Raw genomic sequence first — 21,940 nt, forward strand, 5'->3', positions numbered from 1 at the left:
GCTTGAACTCCGGGAGGGGACTGGGAGAGCCTGCCCCCTACCCCTCCAATTTTTTATCATAGGTGGCAAATTCTGTTTCGGAGCTATGAAGGCACATTCAGCAGCTTTTTTTAAAGATTTTTTTTACAGCAGTCCACACATAACGATGATCAGTTATAACGATAGGATTTTTCATTTTTGATATTCTTATAAGTGTACTGCACTGTATCAGTCATGGGGAGGAGCAGACAGAAAAGCTTGGCTGGCTTCACTTTGGACTGCCAATGTGAAGATACCGTATTTAAACGAATCTAGGCCGACCCCGATTCTAAGCTGACTCCCTAAAGTCCCCAGCCAACAAAAAAATATATATATATATATTACTTCGAATGCAGGCCGAACAAAAAAAGCGAGGACAGCGTTCACAAAATGTAAACAGCATTTATTGAATCTGAACGTGCAGAGCTCATTCAACGTCGTCTTCGCTGCTAGACTCGTCGCTGTGTTCCTTGTCACTGTTACCTTCAAACAGAGCACTATCTTCGGTACCGTCAAGCGCATTAGATGTGCTGCACTTTTTAAAAGCGCGCACTATCAAAGTACCTGGGATGTCATCCCACGCTGCAGCTACCCAGCCCGCCAGCTGCGATAGCGATCCACGTTTGATGCGCCCTGTTGCTGTTAGCATGTGGTCTTCGTCAGTCAACCAGTCAGTGTTATATTTCCGCAGACGATCCTTGAAAGGTTTGTTGATGCAGACGTCAAGTGGCTGCAACTGGCCCGTCATGCTGCCCGGTATGACAGCGAGGTCTGTGTTCGCTTGGCGAGTGCAGCCTTCACGCTGTCGGTCAAGTGCCCACGGTAAGAGTCGATGACAAGGAACGAGTTCTTTGTCAAAAGGGCTCCTGGACGCCGTCGCCACACGATCTTAACCCACTCTTCCACCATTGCACCCGTCATCCACCCGTTCTCATTTGCCCACACAATGACATTTCTTGGGAAAGTTTCTTGAGCAGGCAGTGTCTTCCTTATAAATATCACATAAGGAGGGAGTTTATGTCCATCAGCTGTGCAGCACAGCATCACAGTTGCGCGATATTTCTCGTAACCCGCAGAGCGCACCTTCACCTCCTTGGCACCCTTTTCATTCACAGTGTACGCCCCTGGCATATCAAAATGCACAGCCGTCTGGTCGGCGTTGCCGATCTGCCCAAGGTTGTAGCCTGCCGCTTCTCCCTTTTGCAGCACGTAGCGCTGAAAAGCTATCAGCCTTTCTTCGAAATTGCTTGGCAGCTTCTGGGTGATTGAAGTGCGATGTCGGAGGCTGAAGCCGAAGCGCTTCATGAATTTCTGAAGCCAGGCTTCGAAATCCTTTGGCATTAGGCCTCGCTCCCTCGAAAGATCCCTACCTTTCGCTTGGAGCACTTCTGTTGTCACTGGAAGGGCAGCTGCTCTCTGCATCCGAACAAAGTCGGCAAAAACTGTCTCCACTTCCTGGTGACGGCTTTTCTTTGGTCCGCTAAATGCCATCCTCGTTGCGGCGCACGCAAAAAGCTGCTGTCGTCCCCTCCAACGACGGAAGTTTTTCTCGCCGACGTTAAAGTCCCGCTCGGCTTGAAGGTTCGACGATGCCACTGCAGCTATCACAACTTTTCGCGTGAAAGCGGCACTGTAGTGGCATCTCCTGCTTGGTGCCATCGCGATAACACCACGCCGCACACCGGTACTACAGTGTACTAGAATAGGGGCAGTGTGTTCAGGCAGCGGAGCGTGCCACGCACTGCTTTGAAGTCAGGAGCGTATACAGGTCCCGGATGTATGCGGCGGCGCTGCCGTCGCACGGGCTGTACAGACGCGTTCTCCATGTGTTACGGCCGGTTGCAGCGGGCTTGCTCTTAAGGACTCTGAAGGAATTCTTCGAGTTTCTGTCTCTCTGTCTCATTGGGAGTCACATGCGAAAGGACTGCGGCTTCTTGAGCCAGTCGGCGGCAGATGGGCTCCATGTGACATTGTGCAGCCCTTTGGCTCTCTTAGAATACTTCAAAGGGGAGGGTTTTAAATATCTATTGACATCTAAACTAAGCCAATATAAGTTGGAGAACTTCTTGTGAGGTAGTCGTGCGGATCCAACGATCACCCAACACCGTCTCAATTTTTTATTGTTGTGAATTGCCTGCCTTTTTATAACTTGGCGAAGGCAATGCTAACAGGGAACACAGAGGTCAGTGAAGATTTGGTATCGCTGCTTCACTCACCTGATAATTCTGGCAAGGAAGGGGACGTTTGCGTCACTTGATGAGTTAGTTGAAGCTGGAAATCTGACGCTGATAGAGCAAAGGCTAAACAGTACTCTGGCAGAGCACTGGACTTATGTGGAGCAAAGGAGCGATGACCGCCTCATCCATTATATGGCAGGGTATGCCGCCCAGAAATTTTTTACTCGCAACAAATGTGAGGACTGCTGCTCTTTTCTTTTGCAGAATAACTCTAGTGTCAGTAGCAAAGTCTCAAAATTCATGAAATTTGTGACAGGGAAGGATTGCTGTATCCCTCCAAGTTGCTTTCTGAAGCCGTAAAGAAACTTGAGGGAATGTATCTACAACCTTCTTCAGCAAAGATGAGCTTTGCAGCGACAACGTAGTTGATGTCATGATTCTAGTGAAAGCTTTAAATTTGGCTATTTCATAGGCTGCAAATTACATGCTGATGATTTCACATCAGCAGTAGTTGGCTTAATGTCCTAACAAGACTGTACTTTAATTATGTTAAAGGTCTTAATCAGTGAAGAGAAGCACGACGAAAAAAGAAATTGCACTTTAAATTTAGCTGCTGTTCTTAACAGGCTGGTGCAACATATGTATGCTGACCCTTCTTGTTTTTCAACTAAATGCACAACTTTCTCTGGTGGATTCAAAACACTAATTTTGTGAATTAAGAAATGAATTAAGGAATCCACTTGCACATATTAATTCCACTGTAGGTCTCAATTGTTTGGGATGGAATGTATCCAGTACCGTTTTTCTGTGTTTTGGCATACTGTGTGTAGTTTTGCTGCAATCCCTTTTACTTGGAGTCTTTCCTATCTGTTTTATTCCATATATCTATTGCCTTCATTTATCCATGTCATAGAGTTTAGCCATAACACAGAGTCCTACATATCAATGTAGGATGTTGGTGTACACCGACATTCTACATTTCTATGAAAGGAATAAAACAGGTAGGAAAGACGCCAAGTAAAAGGTATCTCTGCAAGAACTACACACAGTATGCCAAAACACAGAAAAACAGTACATTCCATCCCAAACCATTGAGACCTATAGCGGAATTAATAAGCGCAAGTGGATTCCTTAATTCATTTCTTAACTATATTAATAAAATTAGCTTTTTGAATGCACCAGCAACTGTCTCATACTCGCACATGAGCCTGACGTTCGGTAGCACTTCATGATGTAAATAAAAAAAAAATTCACAAATAAACTGTGCTGATGTAGTTGCGGGGGATTCGCGAAACAATGAAAGAACGAGGAACAAATGTTTATCGCGAAAGAAGGTAAATTCCAAGCAGGGAAGCTCTTTGGCTTTGGGCTATGTACTGTACGTACATATTGTTTTGCCTTCTCTTCTACAACAGCGGCTGAAGAACTAAGCGCTGGACGTTGGGTCGCGGATGCCGCCGGCGCTTTTGTATGAATGCGAACCACAAAAGAAAATGTGTGCACCTGGAATCCGAGTTGCTTTAAGTCAATTCGATGTCCTTTACTACAGTGTTATTTCCAGCCGAGTGTTGCTTGCAGATATGAAACCCATTAATCAATCAGTTTTCTTTTTCCGTCCGAATAATTTCTGGTTACGTGGCAGCATGGCTCAAAACAGATTTAACGGCTTTATGCCACTACTTTGCTGTCTGCAAAACCTTTGCTGTCAGGTTAATAAATCCGTCTAATGGGTGTTGAGATGCGTTAGGAGTGCACATATAATTCATCTCTTATACGAAGTGAGTTTCGGGCATGCATCTTAACATCCGCCGAGCATTTGCACGTCCATTTGGCTGCGACAGAAAATGATTATCAAAATATCAGCATGAAGCACTGGCACTGCGTTGTCGGTACCGTACAGATGGACAGATGGATGGATGAATGAGGCTCAACCCTTTGAATCGGGCGGCGGCGCGCACCACCTAGCCTTGAATGGTACTATATGCATGCATACCTATGTAGTATTTACTCCTTTACTTCTGCATTGATATTATCCACCAGTCAGATAGCCTCCATTTAGTTATTTCTACCTGTTCAATATCTATTATACTTTCACTGTCTTTAAAACTCAAAGCTTTGAATAGTTCCCCGTTACATTAAACTGCAGGGTGAAGTTGTTTACAAGCATCAGGTGTTCAGGCGTTTCTTCCTCCTCTCTACATACCCCGCACAACAATTCTATCTCCTGGTATCTGGCTCGGTACGTTTTAGTTCGCAGTACACCTGTCCTGGCCTCAAACGGTGAGCTTCCCTTATAGTTATCGTAAATATTTTCTTTGGCTATTTCTTGCTTAAACGTCCTGAATGTCTCTAATGCTGATTTGGTTTGCATCTGTTTTCCACATACCCCTCTCTGTCTCCTTAACCTTTTTCTTGACGGATGATTCCTTACCTGTCCCCCCACTGCTGCCCAAGTATTTGCTTGACAATTTTCTAGTTCGCTTCCTCCACCTTGTGTCAACATTCCTTGTGTATAAGTAACTGAAAACCTTCCTAGTCCATCGCATTTCCCACATTTTTCTCAATCGCTCCTCAAATGCTATTTTGCTACTAGCCTCTCTACCCTCGAAAGAAGACCATCCCAGGTCCCCCTGCACCCCAAAATTTGGTGTCTTGCCATGTGCTCCCAGAGCGAGCCTACCCACAACATGTTGCCTAGTTTCCAACTGTTGCCGCGTCTCTACTCTCATACATAGAGCTGCATTGGCAAAAGTCAGGTCTGGAACCACTACCCCCTTCCATATCCCCCGTACTACAGTAAAACCTCGTTAAACCGTACCCACTTAAACAGTAGTTTCGGTTTAAGAGTAGTAAAGTCAATTCCCCGACTCAGCGGTAATTGAACATAATTTATTTTGTATCTGCATAAACCGTACCAGCTTATTGCGTACGCATCGGTTAAAACATAGCGTTTCCACTTTTCGTCGCGCAAACACGGCGGTGCGTCGGCAGAGCCCAGCAGAACAACGAGCCTCAGAGGTCAGTACAACGGCCTCCAAGCGCCCTGTGCGTTTGCACATGAAGCCGCATCATCATCAACATCATTTCGACGCCGTGCCAGAGAGCGTTGTAGCGTCTTGCAAGCGAGGACTCGCGTCATGCTGAAGCTCGGATAAAAAACACGCCGGGTGCTCAGCATGCATACTTAGAAAAATTAGACATCGTCCGTGCTATCGAACGTGACATGAAGAAGTTGGCGCTGGCCCGCGACATGGATCTGCTGTTGACTACAGTGTGTGGCATTTGGAATGCGAAGTTGCTCGGCAGCGCTGCTGCGACTGCGAAGAGATGTCGGCTACGAGGTTCGACTTTTCGCCATCGTTGCCTCCGTTGTTGCCGAAGTGTCGACTAGCGACAGTGATGAGGATGACACGGAAAGTGACAGCGCGGGCGATTCAGGCCCGACAGTGGCATAAGCTGCGCGCTACGTCAGCCTCATGAATGCAATCATCGCAACGAGAACAGGGGCGCGATAACGTAACTATTCCAAACCAAAAGTTTTCCGAACTCCGGCACCCGGCAATGAAAAAAGGCGCCCCGGGACTTATGTAGCACTACTGCGTGCGTGCATGGAGAATACGTAACGTCAACGAGGAATCTGCCGTGCGAGTGTTTGCAGAGCGGAGGGGGCTGGCTGAGAAGCTGGCACGCAGCTCCAGCAAGTTTGAGGCCGCTGTCGTCGTGCTAGGCCGCCGCGGCATCAAACGAAAATAACGCTTATGTCGCGCGAAGTGAATAAATACTGCATGTTTTTCCTCTTTCAACGCACTTTCTCTGAGTTCCGTTTTTGCCAGGTAAGTGGCCGATCGATCTCATGCTACTTCGGTTAAGTACTACCGTTTAGTATTTACTTTTTTCGAGCTCCGTCCGACTACGGTTTAACGAGGTTTCACTGTACCTCGTACCTATGTAGTGCCACAGTGCCCTACTCTTCATAATCGCTGCACTTCTGTTATCTTTAGTCGTTACATATTTTTCGTACTCTGTCAGATACTCAATTCCATTATTTATCCACACCCCAAGATACTTGTACTTATCGACTACCTGAAGCATGGCCTCTTGTATCTTATGCTCACCACAAATGTTATAATTAAAAATCATGACTGCTGATTTTTCTTTGCTAAACTTCAAGCCTAAACTGCCTCCTTCTGTACCACATATGTCTATCAATGCATGCGGATCTTCAGTACTGTCAGCCATTAATACAATATCACCCGCATACACCAGTCCTGGTAATGACTGTTCAATAAATTTTCCTTGTTTGAAAAATGATAGGTTGAAGCCAAGTCTGCTTTGCTGTAGTTTGGCCTCTAAACCTTGTAGGTACAGCATAAACAACAGCGGTGACAATGGACACCCCTGCCTAAGCCCCTGCCGAATCATTACAGGCTCCGAAACCCGCTTTTCCTATTGTATAATTACCCGGTTACATTTATAGATATCTTTTAAGAAATTGGTTACTCCATATTGCACTCCCGAAGTTTCCAGAATGCCCCACAAGCCCTCTTGAAGTACATAGTCATAGGCTGCCTTGATATCCAAAAAAGCCAGCCACAGGGGTCCGTGTTCCTTTTCAGCTATTTCAATGCACAGTGTCAGTGAGAACAGATTGTCTTCTAGCCTCCTATGTTTCCGGAACCCTTTTTGTAGCTCTCCAAGCATCCCCTTGTTCTACGCCCATGCCTGCAGTCCGTCCTTTATAATCTACATAACCATCCGGTAAACCACTGACATCACTGTTATAGACCGGTAGTTATTTATGTCAGCCTTGTCCCCCCTTTCCCTTTTATATCGTTCTCATCTTAGCCTTTATTCGTCAGGTACTTTACCATCCATCAGCCTTTTGTTCACCACCTCCCTTAATGCTTTCTTAGATTTCGGGCCCAATTTCTTTATTAACATAATTGGAATACCATCCGGGTCTGCCGATGTGCTACTTGGTACCCTCTTTTCGGCCCTTTCCCACTCTCTTTGTCCAAGCGAGAGCAGTGGATTGACCAGGCCATCCCTCTCCGACATACTGCATGTACCATTTCTCTGTTCTGTAAATTTTTCCCTCATCATGGTTCCTATATGCTCCATTGCATCCTCTCCTTCTAACCGAGTACCTTGAGCTGTTACTATATACCTCTGCTCTAGGCTTGTCCTATTACCCAAGGAGTTCAGATGTTGCCAGAATTTCCTAGCTGCCTGTTTATCTTTTTTATTGCTTACTTCTGACAGCCATTGGGATTCTTCTGTCTTGATTTTCTCGTTGATCAAATAGGATGCTTCCCTTCTGCATTTTATGTAGTTTACCCATTTTCTCTCTACTTCTGCTTCAGGTTCTCCCTTACTTTTGGAATACCTGTGTTCCCTGGAGGCTTCCTGACGTTTCTTTATGGCCTTCTGAACAGCCCATGTTCCTACAGCGCCATCTCGTGCTATTTACATGATGCGCCTCAACGGAGGGTGCTTCGTGAACACACTGCCGATACGGCCGACATGACACAGGTCAAAATGGCAACCTCGCTTGTGTACGGTTGGCTACTGGCACGGCTAGTAGCGGCTGCGATACTGACTTTTCTAGATGGTGCTAGCTAGGCACCATATTTAGCAGTTTCAATGAAAAACTGGCGGGTTTTTAAAAATCCTCAGACCTAAGCCGACCCTTGAGTTTAGAATATGATTATTTGAAAGAAACTATTGGCCTAGATTCGAATAAATACGCTACCATCGACGCAGCATGAAACCGTATCTTTTATCGCCGACTCTCAAATTCAACAAAGTGACTTTTTTTCTTTAAATTTCCTTTTTATGACTGCACAATTATTCAGAAAATTTTGCAGCCCCTTCAATGTAAGAAAAATTCATTGACAACCACTTATTTGCATAAAAGATCAAACTTCAATTGAACAATATTCTGATATATTGAAGCAAATTGCAGATTTTACAGCCTTAGTTATGTATTGTAGTTTCAAAATTGAGATTTTCTGATATCCAGAATCAGCTGCAAAAGCTTTTCGGGAATAGAGGTGAACGCACGGGTTGGAGCCATGACTGGAAAAATTTTATGAACTAAGCAATATTTTGAGATATCAGAATTGAATTTATTGAAGGTTTGTGTACCAGTATATTTTAACGCTAAATGCATTTCTCAATATTGATAAAGAAGTGTTGCAGGGCCCCTTTAAGTCGCAATATGGGAGGAGACAAGCCCTATATGCAGAAACAAGAACGCTGCGTTTTGCTCGAGTGCAGCTGTTGTTTAAAATGTGAGGGAAAAAAAACGAAGGGGGGAGGGGGGTACTCCATTGGTATCACTAAAAACAGCTCATTGAGTAGAATGCAATATCTTAGTAGAAGCATACCTCGAAGGCTTCCAGCAGCTGCTTACTGCTGGTGTTGATGCCAACACACCGTACTCCCAGCTCCTGCAAGAACAATGAGACAAAAAAAAAAAAAAGAAAAACTTACACTGCCTGTCTATTCTCCGTTTCTATCCCACAGAAAGAGTGCCTCACAAAGAAAGCCCGTCTACATAATGAATTACCATAATAACCCACGTATATTACGAGTTTTTTTTTACTATTAGCGTCCCAAATTTTCGCCTCGTACTAGTACCACGGTGCCAGTCAATAAATTCACACGTGCTATCTGAAGACATCAATATTGCCAGACTCGAGACCATCGTTATATAATGAATGAGAAGGAAGGTGGCTAACCGAGGGGCCCGATTTTTATTAATCGTGTCATAAGTCAATAAACAAGGACACCAAGGACAACACAGGGGAAATTACTTGTACTTACTAAGTGAATTGAAGAAATGATAAATTAGTGGAAATGGAAGTGGATAAAAAAATAACTTGCCGCAGGTGGGGAATGATCACACGTCTTCGCATTACGCATGTGAGCTCAATTGGTAGAGCATCGCAGGCATAATTCAAAGATGTGGGATCGTTCCCCACCTGCAGCAAGTTGTTTTCTCTTCCACTTTCAATTCCATTTATTTATCATTATTTTAATTCAATTAGTAAGTACAAGTAACTTCCCCTGCGTTGTCCTTGGTGTCTGTTTGTTGGCTCCTAATGATATAAATAATAAAAATTGGGCCCCTCGGTTAAGCCCCTTTCTTCTCGTCCCAAGTGCAGGGTCACGTACGGATGCACAATCGTCCAATCTTCATGGAAACAGGGAAACGGCATTTATTACCTTGCCCCGCCCGTCCTGCCACCGCTCCTGGCCGCCTTTATCAGACACCAATCTTGAAGGGGTGCCACAAGTGCACCCCTTCAATAAAAAAAAAAGAAAAAAATAACAAAAGAGCCATGGAAGTGCACTATTCTTCGCGCTGCCCCAGTAGACGGTAAACATTGTGTTAGGGAGTTATGGGGAAGGTGGACATTGTGGTCTTTATGCTCCATTATTATTAAGTCCTTCTCAAACATTTTTGTGGGAATACATTTCAATGCGTAGCACTCACTACAATATGTTCTAAATTTTGAGAAACAATAAAGAAGGTGATGCAGGATTTCTTTGAGCTTGTTCTGCAAGGTACTGCACTGCTACAGAAACAAAAATTTTTTCAGGGCAACATTGGCTCCCCGAAATAGTGAAAAAGAAGGATACTGTATAAATGAGTTGTAACAATCTGAGAAGAAATACTGAAACTGCTTTTTCCGCACAAGTTTGCACAGATCGCAAGTCACTCTTAGTGAATACTACAGACAACAAAGATGAATAACCTTTACCACTTTTCAATTTCTGCAAAAGAGATAAGCATTCAAGAAAACTAGGGGTGTGTGAATACTCAATATTTAATTTAGAAACGAATAGCAAATGTCCAAATAATTCGATTTGTGAGTTGAATATTTACTATTCGACTTTTCTATTTTTCAAATGTCCAATAAAGGACTCAGCCGTGCTTGGTGCTTTGACGTGCCCATCTTTTCCATGACACACAATCTTTATCAGTACAAGGTTCATCCAGATTAACAATACCATTTGAAATGATTAACGCAAGGCGGACAGAGGGTACTGCAAAAGCAGTGTGCATGGAAAGCGCGAGTGCATGTGCGAAGATTGGTTCGATTAGCCACAGTAAGGCACATAGACTGCATCTCATACGACGCTGTGGTGTGTGAAGCGCACGAATATAGTGTCGTGGAAGGATAAGAAAAGAAGAGAATGACAAAGGGTGTACGTTCGCAGGCAAATCCAGTACTGAATGGAAGACGATGACATCTCGGAGCATTAAGCACGTGAACGCCCATGGTCCAAAAAGATAAAAAGGAAATTGACCCAATACGGAAAGTGCACATAGTTCCCAGGGGCCAATCAGGAAAAGGCAAATTCGCCAGATTGGCAGAAAAACGAGGCGTGCTGGTGGAAGAGGGGGAGAGCTTGAGGAAGCGACGCAGTGAAGATTGTCCACCAGACCCGAAGCTGAAGACAGACCACTATATTTCCGGACCCGAGCCTTCAGGGCTTCACATGAACGAGGCCTCCAGCCGTCCCGTTCCCAGGCGTCACTACTCCTGCCGAGCATGGATGGCTACCCGTGGCCGGCAAACTTCTGTGCCCGCTCGCAGGGTGTGAGCAGTGGGGCTATGGGCCGGAGTTTGCACCCAGCTGCCCAGCTGAGATGCCACCTGTGTCCCCTCTCCAAGTTGGAGCTGTGCTCTGGTCATTGGCTCATCGGTCAACTACATCGACATTGTGGCAAGACCAATGCCACTTCCTTTGCCGCCTCATTTCCGCCTGTCCGTGTCGAACTGTTGCATGCACTCACACTCATAATCTGCCCCTAACTCGAGTGCTGTGGCTATTCTTATAGTTCTTACTGTATTTTATTTCTGATCACGAGTTTTTCATTGAGTGGTTATGTTATGTGTTTAATTATGTGTTATTTATTTATTTTTTATGTTTATTATAGCTATTTTATGTGTTTATTTTCGTTTGTTGCATTAAAGTGTCGTGCGCGTTTTGGAATAAATGGCATTGTCCTCAATTGAGTTCTCAGAGGCTCCGCCTCGGAGAACCGTCTGCAACAATTAAAGAAAAAGAGCCTGCATCACAGGCACTTAACGGCCATCAGTCTAGCCAGGCCGTATGCATAATATCACCCCCTATCACTGATGAGCAACCCATTGGAATGTATTAGCAATGAGCTTTCCGCAATGGCTTGCTACCCATTATCACACTGGCCGACAGCCAATTTTCACCCCAGCCACACCACTGTCTAGTCCATTAGGCATAATTAGAGTGGCACATCAATCGTCGGTGACCAAAGTTAGGGTTTCACACTGATTCAATGCAAATCTATTCGCAGCTGTCATATGGCACTCAGAAAGCCAACAAACCGCCTCGCCGATGAAAGCGAGTGTGTGGGCGGACAGTTGTTCACAGCCGCCATCTTTGCTAAGACAATGTACAACAGCCCCTCGGCAACCCGTAACAGGACTAGCATTGGATATACAAGGTGGGCTAGAAAATGTCATATGACTTGCGCACTGACTTCCAAGCTGCAGACGCCGTTCACACGATGGTACATGAGAGAGAGATAACTTATTTGAAAGAAGGCAGAGAGGCCAGCCTGATCTAATGCACTCTAGCCTGCTACTCTACACAGGGGGAGGGGGAACGAGGACATAATGGTGTGATGAGGGATGATGATGACATAGAAAGAGGGATGCGCAACGGTGCATCCTCTTTCACGAAGCCACTATCAGGTTCCATATCTAGTCTGCAGTCACCAATTCAAGTGAACCTAAGGATAAAGGCACTAAGACGAAGCTAGTGTGTGGGCCTCCGCTGCGTGAGCAGCATAAGCACCAAACAAAAGCTTTACAGCATGTAAAGAGCTGCGATAAGCAGCTCCAGCACAGCAAGCACCTGCAGGGCACTTTTAGTGGCCTGGTTTCGGAGACCATCGAGAATCACGCGCATTAACGGTATATGGATGCAAACGGAACGAAGGGGTGCGAGGTGTTGCGTGAATTTGCCGTGGTCCTCTTGATTTGAGAACATATAACAGGCAGCAAATGATGCTGAACCTGAAAGTGTAAACGCGCTGTTCATAATCATTGGTGCTGACTGCAGTCAACTGATGCTATGACAATGACTGTGTGATGCGGTACCGAGTCACGTGATGCACGGCTCCCGCTTTTATCTGTCTTGCAGATTGGCCTTAACGAGCTGACGATAGCCCAATGAAATCACCCGCGATAAAGATGGAAAAACCCTTGTTTTCTGGATGAAAACAGAAAAGCGAAACTTTTTAAGATGCTGAAGATTGCCATTAAGCCCAATTATGGCTCACTATTAAAATGAAAACCTCACTGGTATTCAGGGCAACATAACTTCTCTATTTCTTCAGCTTCAAAAGGAAAAAAGCCCTTGATTCTATTTGACAGACATTCTATTGATAAAAATATATTTTTCCAAACCATCACATATGAACTGAGTTGTTATCAGTACTGGCATGCTAATTTGGTGTTCCCTTCAATAGGAGTAAACAATACCTTACATCTCCATTCCTAGATACCCAAGTTCCTGATAGCTAGCAACATTCTTGTCACACAATCTGAGTAAACTCCTCAGCACGTGCAGCCCGGTGTTTTCTTGCACAAAATTTGTAAGTACAAAGCTTTGTGTAAAATTTTCTTACATTAAATATTCGGTTCCATATTTGGCTATCCTTTCTTGATTCGATTCAATATTTGATTTGAAATCTACTATTCGGTATTTGCACACCCTTTACAGAAACCTAAAATCAGAGTGAACTCTCAGCATGTACACTCCACAAACTAAGTAATATCGTTCAAGAGAGCTGAATGCTTATTACTGCAATGTTTCTTTCTTTTTTATATAGTTTTTTTCCCCCGCAGATGCATGTAAATCGATATGTGTAATTTTTTTAATTTGCACAGTCTATAATGCATGACTAAACGAGACAAGTCAATTTTGCTGCCCTGTTAAGGTCTACACGTACAAATGTGCCTCATGGCATCGTCAAACAAACCGCAAATCAAGCAGAAAGTTCATGCAGCAGGATGGACAATGAAAAAAAATAAATAAATAAAATAAAAAAATAAAAAGAAGCGTAAAGGTGACACCTTAGCATGGTAGGGATGCCTGACTCTTCCAAACAGCTCCTGTTGCAGCTTATGCATGTGTGCTTCCCACTGTGACCCAACAGCATCCAGCTTCTGAACAGAGAAAAGCAAATATGCAAGGCAGGTCATTGTATCTCGTGTCAGCTGAGGCAGTAGTACACTAGCGCCAGGACAAAGTGAAACTCAAATAGGAAAAAATAAATTAACATACTACACTTTTTGTACGCAGCACATCAAATAATAAGTTTTCAGCCATATGAAAGCCTAATTATTGCTGCGAAATACACCTCTCAGGGGTTTCAGCGCTTTTACTGTTGACTTGAGAGCTACAAAACAACCTAATTCATCATAAAACTAAAAAAAATGCATTTAGCCAATACTTCAGTGGCACAGGAACCCCATTTCTGAGGCGTAAAAGAAGGCAGCAGCTATATCAGAGACTCGTGGTTTTAGTGCTAAAAACAGAAACCAGCAAGCACCATCTCGAACCAAGATTCTGGTTCTGAAATTAAGGCAGTCACAGGTAGTACTTTAATAAAAATGAGCTTTTGTGCAGCAATCTTGGTAACCTTCTCAGTTCCTAGACTGACTTTCAAGAAGCAATGCAGGAATAATTTGTAGAAAAACAGGCATGTGCAGCCATTGCAAGATGGCTGCATGCATGCAAGCGCCTAGCAGTAAACTATGTAATGCTAGTAATGCAGTAATGCTAGTGATGGAGTAATGCTAGTGAGACCCCAGCATTACTTCTTTAGTGAAATGCAACAAGCGATACAAGTCACTCTCTGCAGACCTCGAGAATGACTGACAAACTTCACAGCCATATATCAAGATCACGAAACGTCACACTCATCACAGTCCCAAAAGTAAACAAATGTGAAATGAGATTTTTAAACATGTTTTCTATGCACCAGATAGAAACACAAGATTAAACGTTCTTTGCTACACAAGAAATGGTACATCTCCTGAACTCTGCCTCCCTGCAATGCAGTAGAAATTTGAAGTGTGCCATTCCTGCTGTATGTTTCCGTCAACCCCCATTCGGTGCATACTATTTTTGTTTCCGCACACATACAACCACCCCTATCGAAGGGTTAACAAAGGTACTAGCAGAAAAATGCAAAGTATATTACTCAGGAAAATGTATGACTATGAAGCGCACATTCACATGAAGTACATCATAATGTGAATGAAGTGCATGATTTAAATTCCAAATGGTTATTTGCACGGCTCCTGAACTATAAACATACGAAACAGGCACTACTACAGTAAAATCTAATTAATTCGGATTTCACAGGACAGAAAAATATGTCTGAACTAAGTGAATGTCGAATTATCGAGGGTATCAAGAAAACAATAAACAAGTGCTTACTTCGCCAACATGCTTTTATTTGTTGAATGAACGAACAAATCTTGTTTATATTTTCTACAGAAGCAATGTCGAAGCTGCAATTCTCATCTTGTGACTGATTGGCTCTTGCAGTGCGGCCAAGGGATGTGCCTTCACACGAGACATGCTTATCACTACTATGCAATTCAATTAGTTCACTACTGTGCAATTAGCAATTAGTTTTCGCCAGTGAGCTGTTCACCAACAGACTGTCCATTAACTGCGATGTAGCCACAACAGCTGCGGACGAAACACTGGTCGCTATAGACGCGATCGTGGATGGTGGCTGCGCAGTTATATGCAGGGTTATGCATGGCGGTGAATGGAAGAATAAAGACTTTAGGGGCACAAATAAATAAGCACAGTGTTTTGGTGTGGCTGTCATTAACGTACGATTTCTGTTGATTACTATGCAATTCGGACTCCACCGCTTCGTTTCAGTTGGACGCTAGAGCCGGTATTGCTCTTTTGTGTTGCAAATTCGCAGTGCTCGCCGGCCATACACGTCTATATTAACGAGAGTTTGATAGCATTAAATAACACATATGCCTGCAGGGACCAGAGGAAGAGCCCAAGTTATCTTATTTTACGAATTAATGAGGCTTTACTGCAATATATTTTGAACCTAAATTGCTGCACGGTGGGAAAGAGAGAAAGAGAAGTAAAAGGAAAGGCAAGGGGTTTAATCACGTGGCTCCATGCGACACAGCTAAGAACAAGTGTTTGTATAGTAAAACACAACAAAAGAATACAAAAATTTGTAGTTTTGCCTAAGGGCAAAACATTGAAAGTGAGAGCAAGGTTTAGTGTTGCATTTGAACTTCTCGAATGATGTTCTAACATTAAGCAAAGGCTAAAGGATCAGTGTTTCCATTTTAGAATCGCTAGATTTAGCAACTTCCTTGTGTGTTTAGCAACAGATTTTTCTATTTAGCAACTGGCAACCCTTTTTTAGCAGTGTGACAAAACAAGTGGCAACATTTTAGCGACTTCGAAGTTAGGAAAGTTTCCTTGAAAGTGGCCTTCTCCTTCTAGAATGCACTTCTATACTTAAAAGCAACAGGTAAGTGGCTGAAATTGGTTGTACAATATGTTGGGTCTGCGGCCATAATGAAGCAATGGATGCCTTCGCATCGGTGGTCTTCACATTGTGCTTTAAAGGATTGATGTGTGTGCACAAAACGCATGTTTTTCTAAGATTATTTACCAAGCCAATTTGAATGGATCTTAACACTCTAGGCATTGTATATTCACTAACTACATTCGTTTGGTGGACATTTGCAAGAATTATAATTAATTTTTTCCAGAACCTGTTGCCCGATTCTTGTGGTGAATACCTACCCTGCCTGGTACATATATCAACATTGCTTTAATTCCCATGATTTTATTATTTTGTTTCTGATAGGCCCATCAAATCAAAAGTAACTGCAATAGATGCAAAGAAGCCACCAAAATATTACAGAGGAGTTACCTAGATCATGATGATCCATGCCGGGCAGCCAAATTGCACAATCGAAACAGTTGCTTAGAGGGCGGCCCCTCACCAGGTCTGGTCATTTTGAGCTGACAAGCGCAGAGCACACAATGCGTGATAATGATCGTGTTTGCAAAGCACTATATCATTATGCGCCCCGTAAAGATCTGAAAATTTCAAACCGAACGCCGTCTTCCCTTCTCTTCGCGGCTGCCGCACTCCAAGCTGGAAGATGACGTACACATGCTAGTACGCCTACACACATGTGTTTGCGTGGCGACATCGCTTGTGGTGACAAGTGACTTGAGAATTATTCAAGTCAACATCGGTTATATGTGTAATATGTTGCTAATATAGATGAATTAAAGCTTAGAAATAATAAAACACACAAACCAAATGTCTGCATGTTTTTGTTTTGCTCCACACCACAGCAAGAGAGATGTACTTCCATTTCGTCTGCTTGTTCCCACAGTGTGCACTCGCACGCGCGGACACCAAAACTGTCATTTTCTACCGTGTTCCACCGCGGGATCATGCTCTGTGATCCGCTTGTGTCTGCCTCAGTATTCGTGCAGCAAAGACTTATACCTCTATTCAGGTCTGCTCATGCACAGCATGCAAAATCGTGTGCTGCACGAAACGAGACAATCGCAACAGCTCGCATGCGACGCCTTCAGCAGAAGTGCGCCGTGCTGCAAAAAAGTGAGGAGAAAAAAAATGAAGGCGGGTCCCGTGACATATGCGTCATGCGATCCTCGAGGTCCGGTATGTGAGAACAAAGGGAGGGAATTTAGCTTGCGGAGGCTAGACGGGGCAAGTGGAGAGAGCGTCTATGTTTGCAGTGAAGCTCATCTCCTGAAATCATGGGTTCGCAACACTGAAATATTTCTACCTCGGCTATTAATGAGCCAATTCTAAACATCCTTGTGGCAGAACGCTCCCTAGAGGACGCGTGACAACTTCGAGCATATAATAAAGATTTGCTATGGGGCCTGGTGAGTGGCCCTTCAGTGCACCTTGAACGCTGCAAAAGCGATGCAACATGAACAGCAGAAGTGCAATGGAGACTACAAAGCTGTGGCTGAAGATAAAGTTCTATGTTCCACATGTCATGGAGACCAAATTTCCCCAAAATGTGATAGTGTTTGGATGAGTCTCCAGTGAGGGTAATGTGGTGGCTACATATGTCTTTCCATGGGGAGTCACGGTTAAATTTGAGCACGCGCCTATGCTAGGACGCTGTATGCTATTGTGAAACCTTGGGTGGTAAGGGCAGTTGCCAGAGGAACTTACGTGTGCCAACAAGACTCGGCTCCCTGTCATACTGCTGAGAAAACAACGAGAGCCTTTACGATTTCACTGGTCCCAACGTCTGGCCCCCGAACTACTCCAATTGTAACCCTACAAATTATTATGTCTGGTGAAAAGTTGAGCAGGTAACCAACAGCAATGCCAGTAGCACCATGAACCTGTCGATTGACAAGATTCGGGTAACTTTTGCGGCTGTCCCTCGGAACACCGTGAAGGTTTCATGTGCCAGATTTTTGAGCTGCCTCAAGGCAGTTGTGGATGCTGAGGGTGCCCTTTTTGAGTGATGTCACTTTGTCACTGTTTCATCTTTATGTCCCTTTTCCATGCACTCAATCAACTTTGTTTTGCTGAACTTATGGCCTCCTTTTGTCTTTCACCTAAAAATGTCAGATTTACCCTGAACATCCTGTATCTGAGGATATTCATGGTGGTACCCTCGTCGTAGGATTTGCTTAAAAGCAAAGGACATACCACATTCACCTCGTCTTCGACAGCCTTGTGGCTTTCCTGAACAGGGCTGCACCTCTCAAGAACATGGGCGAGGTAGAGGAGCTCGTCAGAAGGCTGAAAAGTCACAACACAGGCAATCAGAGTGTAAGAGGAGCAAGATGGCGCTGCAGAACAATGCAGACAGCAATAATAAAAAATGTCAATTGCAGACAAAGAAGAATGCACACAAGAAGAAACAATGAAGCATCCACCAGTACTATCAAAGTTATTAAAACGACAAAGTATGGGCACTGCAGCGTCCCAACGCTGGAAACAACGTGCATCCATTTCCCGTTTTCGAACTGAGCAGCCTTGTTGCCATTTTCACTTTGCCTCAGACTAGTGTACCCACACTTTACATTGTGTGGTACAGCGGGGACAAGGGACGCAAGGAAAAAACGAGAAGTGACTTATCGTTTTTTCCCTAGCATCTATTGTCCCTGTGTCACGCTGCACCACACAATCTAAAATGAAAACCGACTAGCCCAAACCATCACCCTTCTAAGTACCCGCACTGCCATGTCTTGGCAACTCCGGGGTAGAGCTTCAGCGTTCGTTGCAAGCACAACTAGCATTCTGTCACATCAACTGCCTTCCACGGCATTGCGCTACGCCCAATGCTCAAGGGTGCCATAACCCAGAACAGGCTTTGTTTGGTGGGAAATGGGGGGAGGGGTAAGTGTGCCAATGTGCAGTGCGACTGCTACCATTGCCTTTCATCACTAGAAGCTGGGACATGATGCCAGTAGGGCTGGGCAACTGATGGACTAACCTCTTAATTGATTGAAGGTTGAATTGCTACTAATTCTTTACTCCAAAAATCATGCAAGCACTGTCGTTGACAGCCCCACTCCCCCAGCTCAACAGCAAGGAAGTGGGACTGAATTGCCTGCACCTCCATTCATGTGTGCTAGACTTGGCAAAATCTGTCGAAATGTTCAGTGTTTCTCTAGCATACGTATGAGCAGCGCGTTTTCATCGCCAGAAATAGGGGAGATAACTGATTATCTTGCCTTTTTTGGGGGGGTGGGGAGGGGAGGGTAAGAAAATATGCCGTACACGCATGCCTTTGCTTCAGTGCTTGAATGAAGGCACAGGCATGGTGCAGAACAAAAAAAGATGCCACTCCCTTTCACTTTTTGACTGAGTTTGACATGCTTGAATGCCAATTTGCAGTGTGTCTTAAGTAATAATAAAGGCAACTGCTGATTCAAATAAAAATTTTCTTTTCTTTCTTCAAATTGTATGTATCGTAACAAATCACTGGATTTGATTTCTTTCACTTATGTATATAAATCCACAAATCCAATTAATATATTAAACGACTTTATGGGTTAGAATTTTTAGTCAATGCCAGTGCCTTCAGTCATAGCCGTTCAACGAAATTGTCATTGAGACTGTCACTCAATGAAACAATGTAAGAAAGACAACCTAAACTGTCACCTTTTTCTTTGATGCTTTAGAAACCATGGACATGGTGAACGACGTGGCAGTCTCCTTTGAGGCCAGCAGAAGCATCAAACTGACAACGTCACCGGACTGCAGGAAACCAGAACCACATACATTGAAAAGTCTTCACAGTACAAACCATTCCATTCACAAGTTGTTAGGACAATGCAACAGTGCATGCTTTACCAGAGTAGAATCTGGGCTCTGACAGCGTGTTCATATTTTTAGGGCTAAAAAGCTTCAAGGACTAACGAGAAAGTGCATTCTAACATTATACTATATTCGGTCCAGTCCTGTCGAAGTACAGCACCTTTAGCTGTGCATTCATAGTTGCTGGACTTCTCTAAAGCATAATATAGAAAAGTCCTCTTGCGCTACGGAAGGAGGGCCTGACTATAGCTAATCATACCATGCTGTCTTGAAGTCTCTCAGGCCAGTCAGCCTAGTCTTTCTAATATCGCCTGGTATTACTGCACTGTAATATTGCCACTGACTTTATTATATTAGATTGTTCTGTCAATAATTTCTGTGATTTAGCACAAGAGACAATGTGAAAGCGGCACTACTTAGTAGTACTAAGTTTATCTATATTTGTAAATTACGCTTCTGGAACACAGAAAACATCAGTCTTACCATGCATGAAGAGTGCGTGAGCCAGGAAAGGTGCAAGAATTAAAGATGGTTAGCCGTGCCACCTTGAAGTTCCCACAGTAGTTGCCCATAACATCATGAATTTTGACATCATCTGCCAGAGCCTAATATACTTTTTATTGTGATAACAATTATATGGACACTCCAAGCACATTTCCGGGATCACGATCGACATCTTCATGAAGTTCCAAATAGTCCAAGTACCATACAATCGCAGCTGCATGCCCTATGCTGGACATGCGAGGGAAAGCGTGCAATGGTGAGCTAAGCAGGAGGGTGGCTTGGGGTGCGATCTTGTACGCGTCCCAAATCGAACAGAGGCGGTCCGCTCTTTACGTCACGAAATAGGCGGTCTGTTCCATTGCCTTCGTCCGATAGCAGACGACACGGAGTGATTGACAGCAGATATTATGTCACAATTGACGTCATGGCGTTCGTCAGGGTTCAAATTGACCAATTGTGTGCGGCTCGGTGGAAGGACCGCCTCCGTTCTATTTTGGAACGCGTACAAGATCGCACCCCTGATCTTGCGTGCACAAGGGAGGAGGGCAGGGAGGATGCATGCCATCTTCTTGCGTGTGCAAGGACCTAAGCGGAGAGATATGTGCAGACTAAAAGAGGGGGAGGGGATGGGGGGCAGGTTAGTGCGCTTCACTCACTCCAGCCGTGGCTAAACCCAGCCACGCGCACATCCTATCTTGGGTGCAAAGGTAGGCAACCCAAGATAACCTTGTGCGCCTGGTTCACATTGAAGCGAGAGCTAGTATGCAGAACAATTCGTTTGCCATTGCTGCCACTCTATTACACGAGCGTTCTGACAGCAAGTGTCCCCACGTGTCCCCAGCATGCGACAGCAAGGTGATCGAGTGAGATGTGTTCATGTTTGCCTGTATGTCTGTGACACCACGCTAGTTAATTTAGTTAGGGGAATGTTTACAGCAGTTTACACGTCTGATAAAACTACTCACCTTACTTCTTATAGCTTCGCCTTTCAGAAAGACTGCAACTTTTTTAATGAACTAAGGTTATATACATTTTAAGAGAACAAAAGATTCAATCTAGTGAATTTTTAGAGCCACATCCACACAGAAAAGGCCAGAAGACGCAAAGATAGTTTGAAATCAGCGATGTGACACTGACCTACTAGCACTGTTGCTTATGCCTAACACTTACAAAATGGAACTTCAGCCTTCATTTTTCTGCAACTCCCATACAGTGCACTCCACTTATAACGATATCGAGAAAGACGAAAAATATGATCGTTATAACCGATGTTCGCTATATCTGGACTGCAGTTATTTAAAAAAAAAATTTTAAAAACGCAGAATATACCTTTGCAGCTCCGAACTCGAATTCGCTACTTGCTCTAAAGAATAGATGATGTAGAAAGCAGGCTGTGAAAAACACTATTTCTAGCGCCAATGACCGTGTCAAGGGTTAGGTGCGCCAAAATAGTCCGAAATCTGCACTTGCTTTTGCCGCAGCTTCAGCTTCACGACCGCGGTGTGCATGGTTTCCAGCTGCTGCGCGAACACTGGCGGCAATCCTTTAGCATGCATAAAATCAATTAAGGAGTCGATCGACAACAGTGCACTTCGCGTGGACATCGAGGTCAGGGTCAAGGAGCCACTGTCAATCTTGTCACTGTCGCTGCTGCCGTCGCCACCGTCGCACAACTTTGCCGTCTGTTGTGACAGCACATCTTCAACGATCGCCTCGTCGGTGACCTCATCGCAGAATGAGGCAGCACTGTCTGCAGTCAAAAACTCCTCCTTCGACGCACCACCTGTGTCACCAGTAGGAACGAGCTCCCAACGGTATTGTCAGCGGCTTCCACCATGTTGGT

At 44.3% G+C, this 21,940-nt stretch overlaps 1 protein-coding gene across 3 annotated transcripts in view; it reads right to left on the bottom strand.

Moving 5' to 3' along the window:
* The window catches only part of LOC142579589 (uncharacterized), a 69,386-nt gene that overhangs the window by 35,445 nt on the left and 12,001 nt on the right, over positions 1–21,940 (bottom strand). For all 3 annotated transcript variants that reach the window (XM_075689961.1, XM_075689960.1, XM_075689962.1), the window contains exons 5-8: positions 19,438–19,533; positions 17,977–18,069; positions 13,331–13,423; positions 8,585–8,647 (exon numbers count right to left, since the gene is read on the bottom strand). In XM_075689961.1, coding sequence (XP_075546076.1) covers positions 8,585–8,647; positions 13,331–13,423; positions 17,977–18,069; positions 19,438–19,533 — 345 coding nt within the window. The remainder of the gene's footprint in view (positions 1–8,584; positions 8,648–13,330; positions 13,424–17,976; positions 18,070–19,437; positions 19,534–21,940) is intronic.

This window comes from Dermacentor variabilis, chromosome 4 (genome assembly GCF_050947875.1).
Source record: "Dermacentor variabilis isolate Ectoservices chromosome 4, ASM5094787v1, whole genome shotgun sequence".
Lineage (NCBI taxonomy): Eukaryota > Metazoa > Arthropoda > Arachnida > Ixodida > Ixodidae > Dermacentor > Dermacentor variabilis.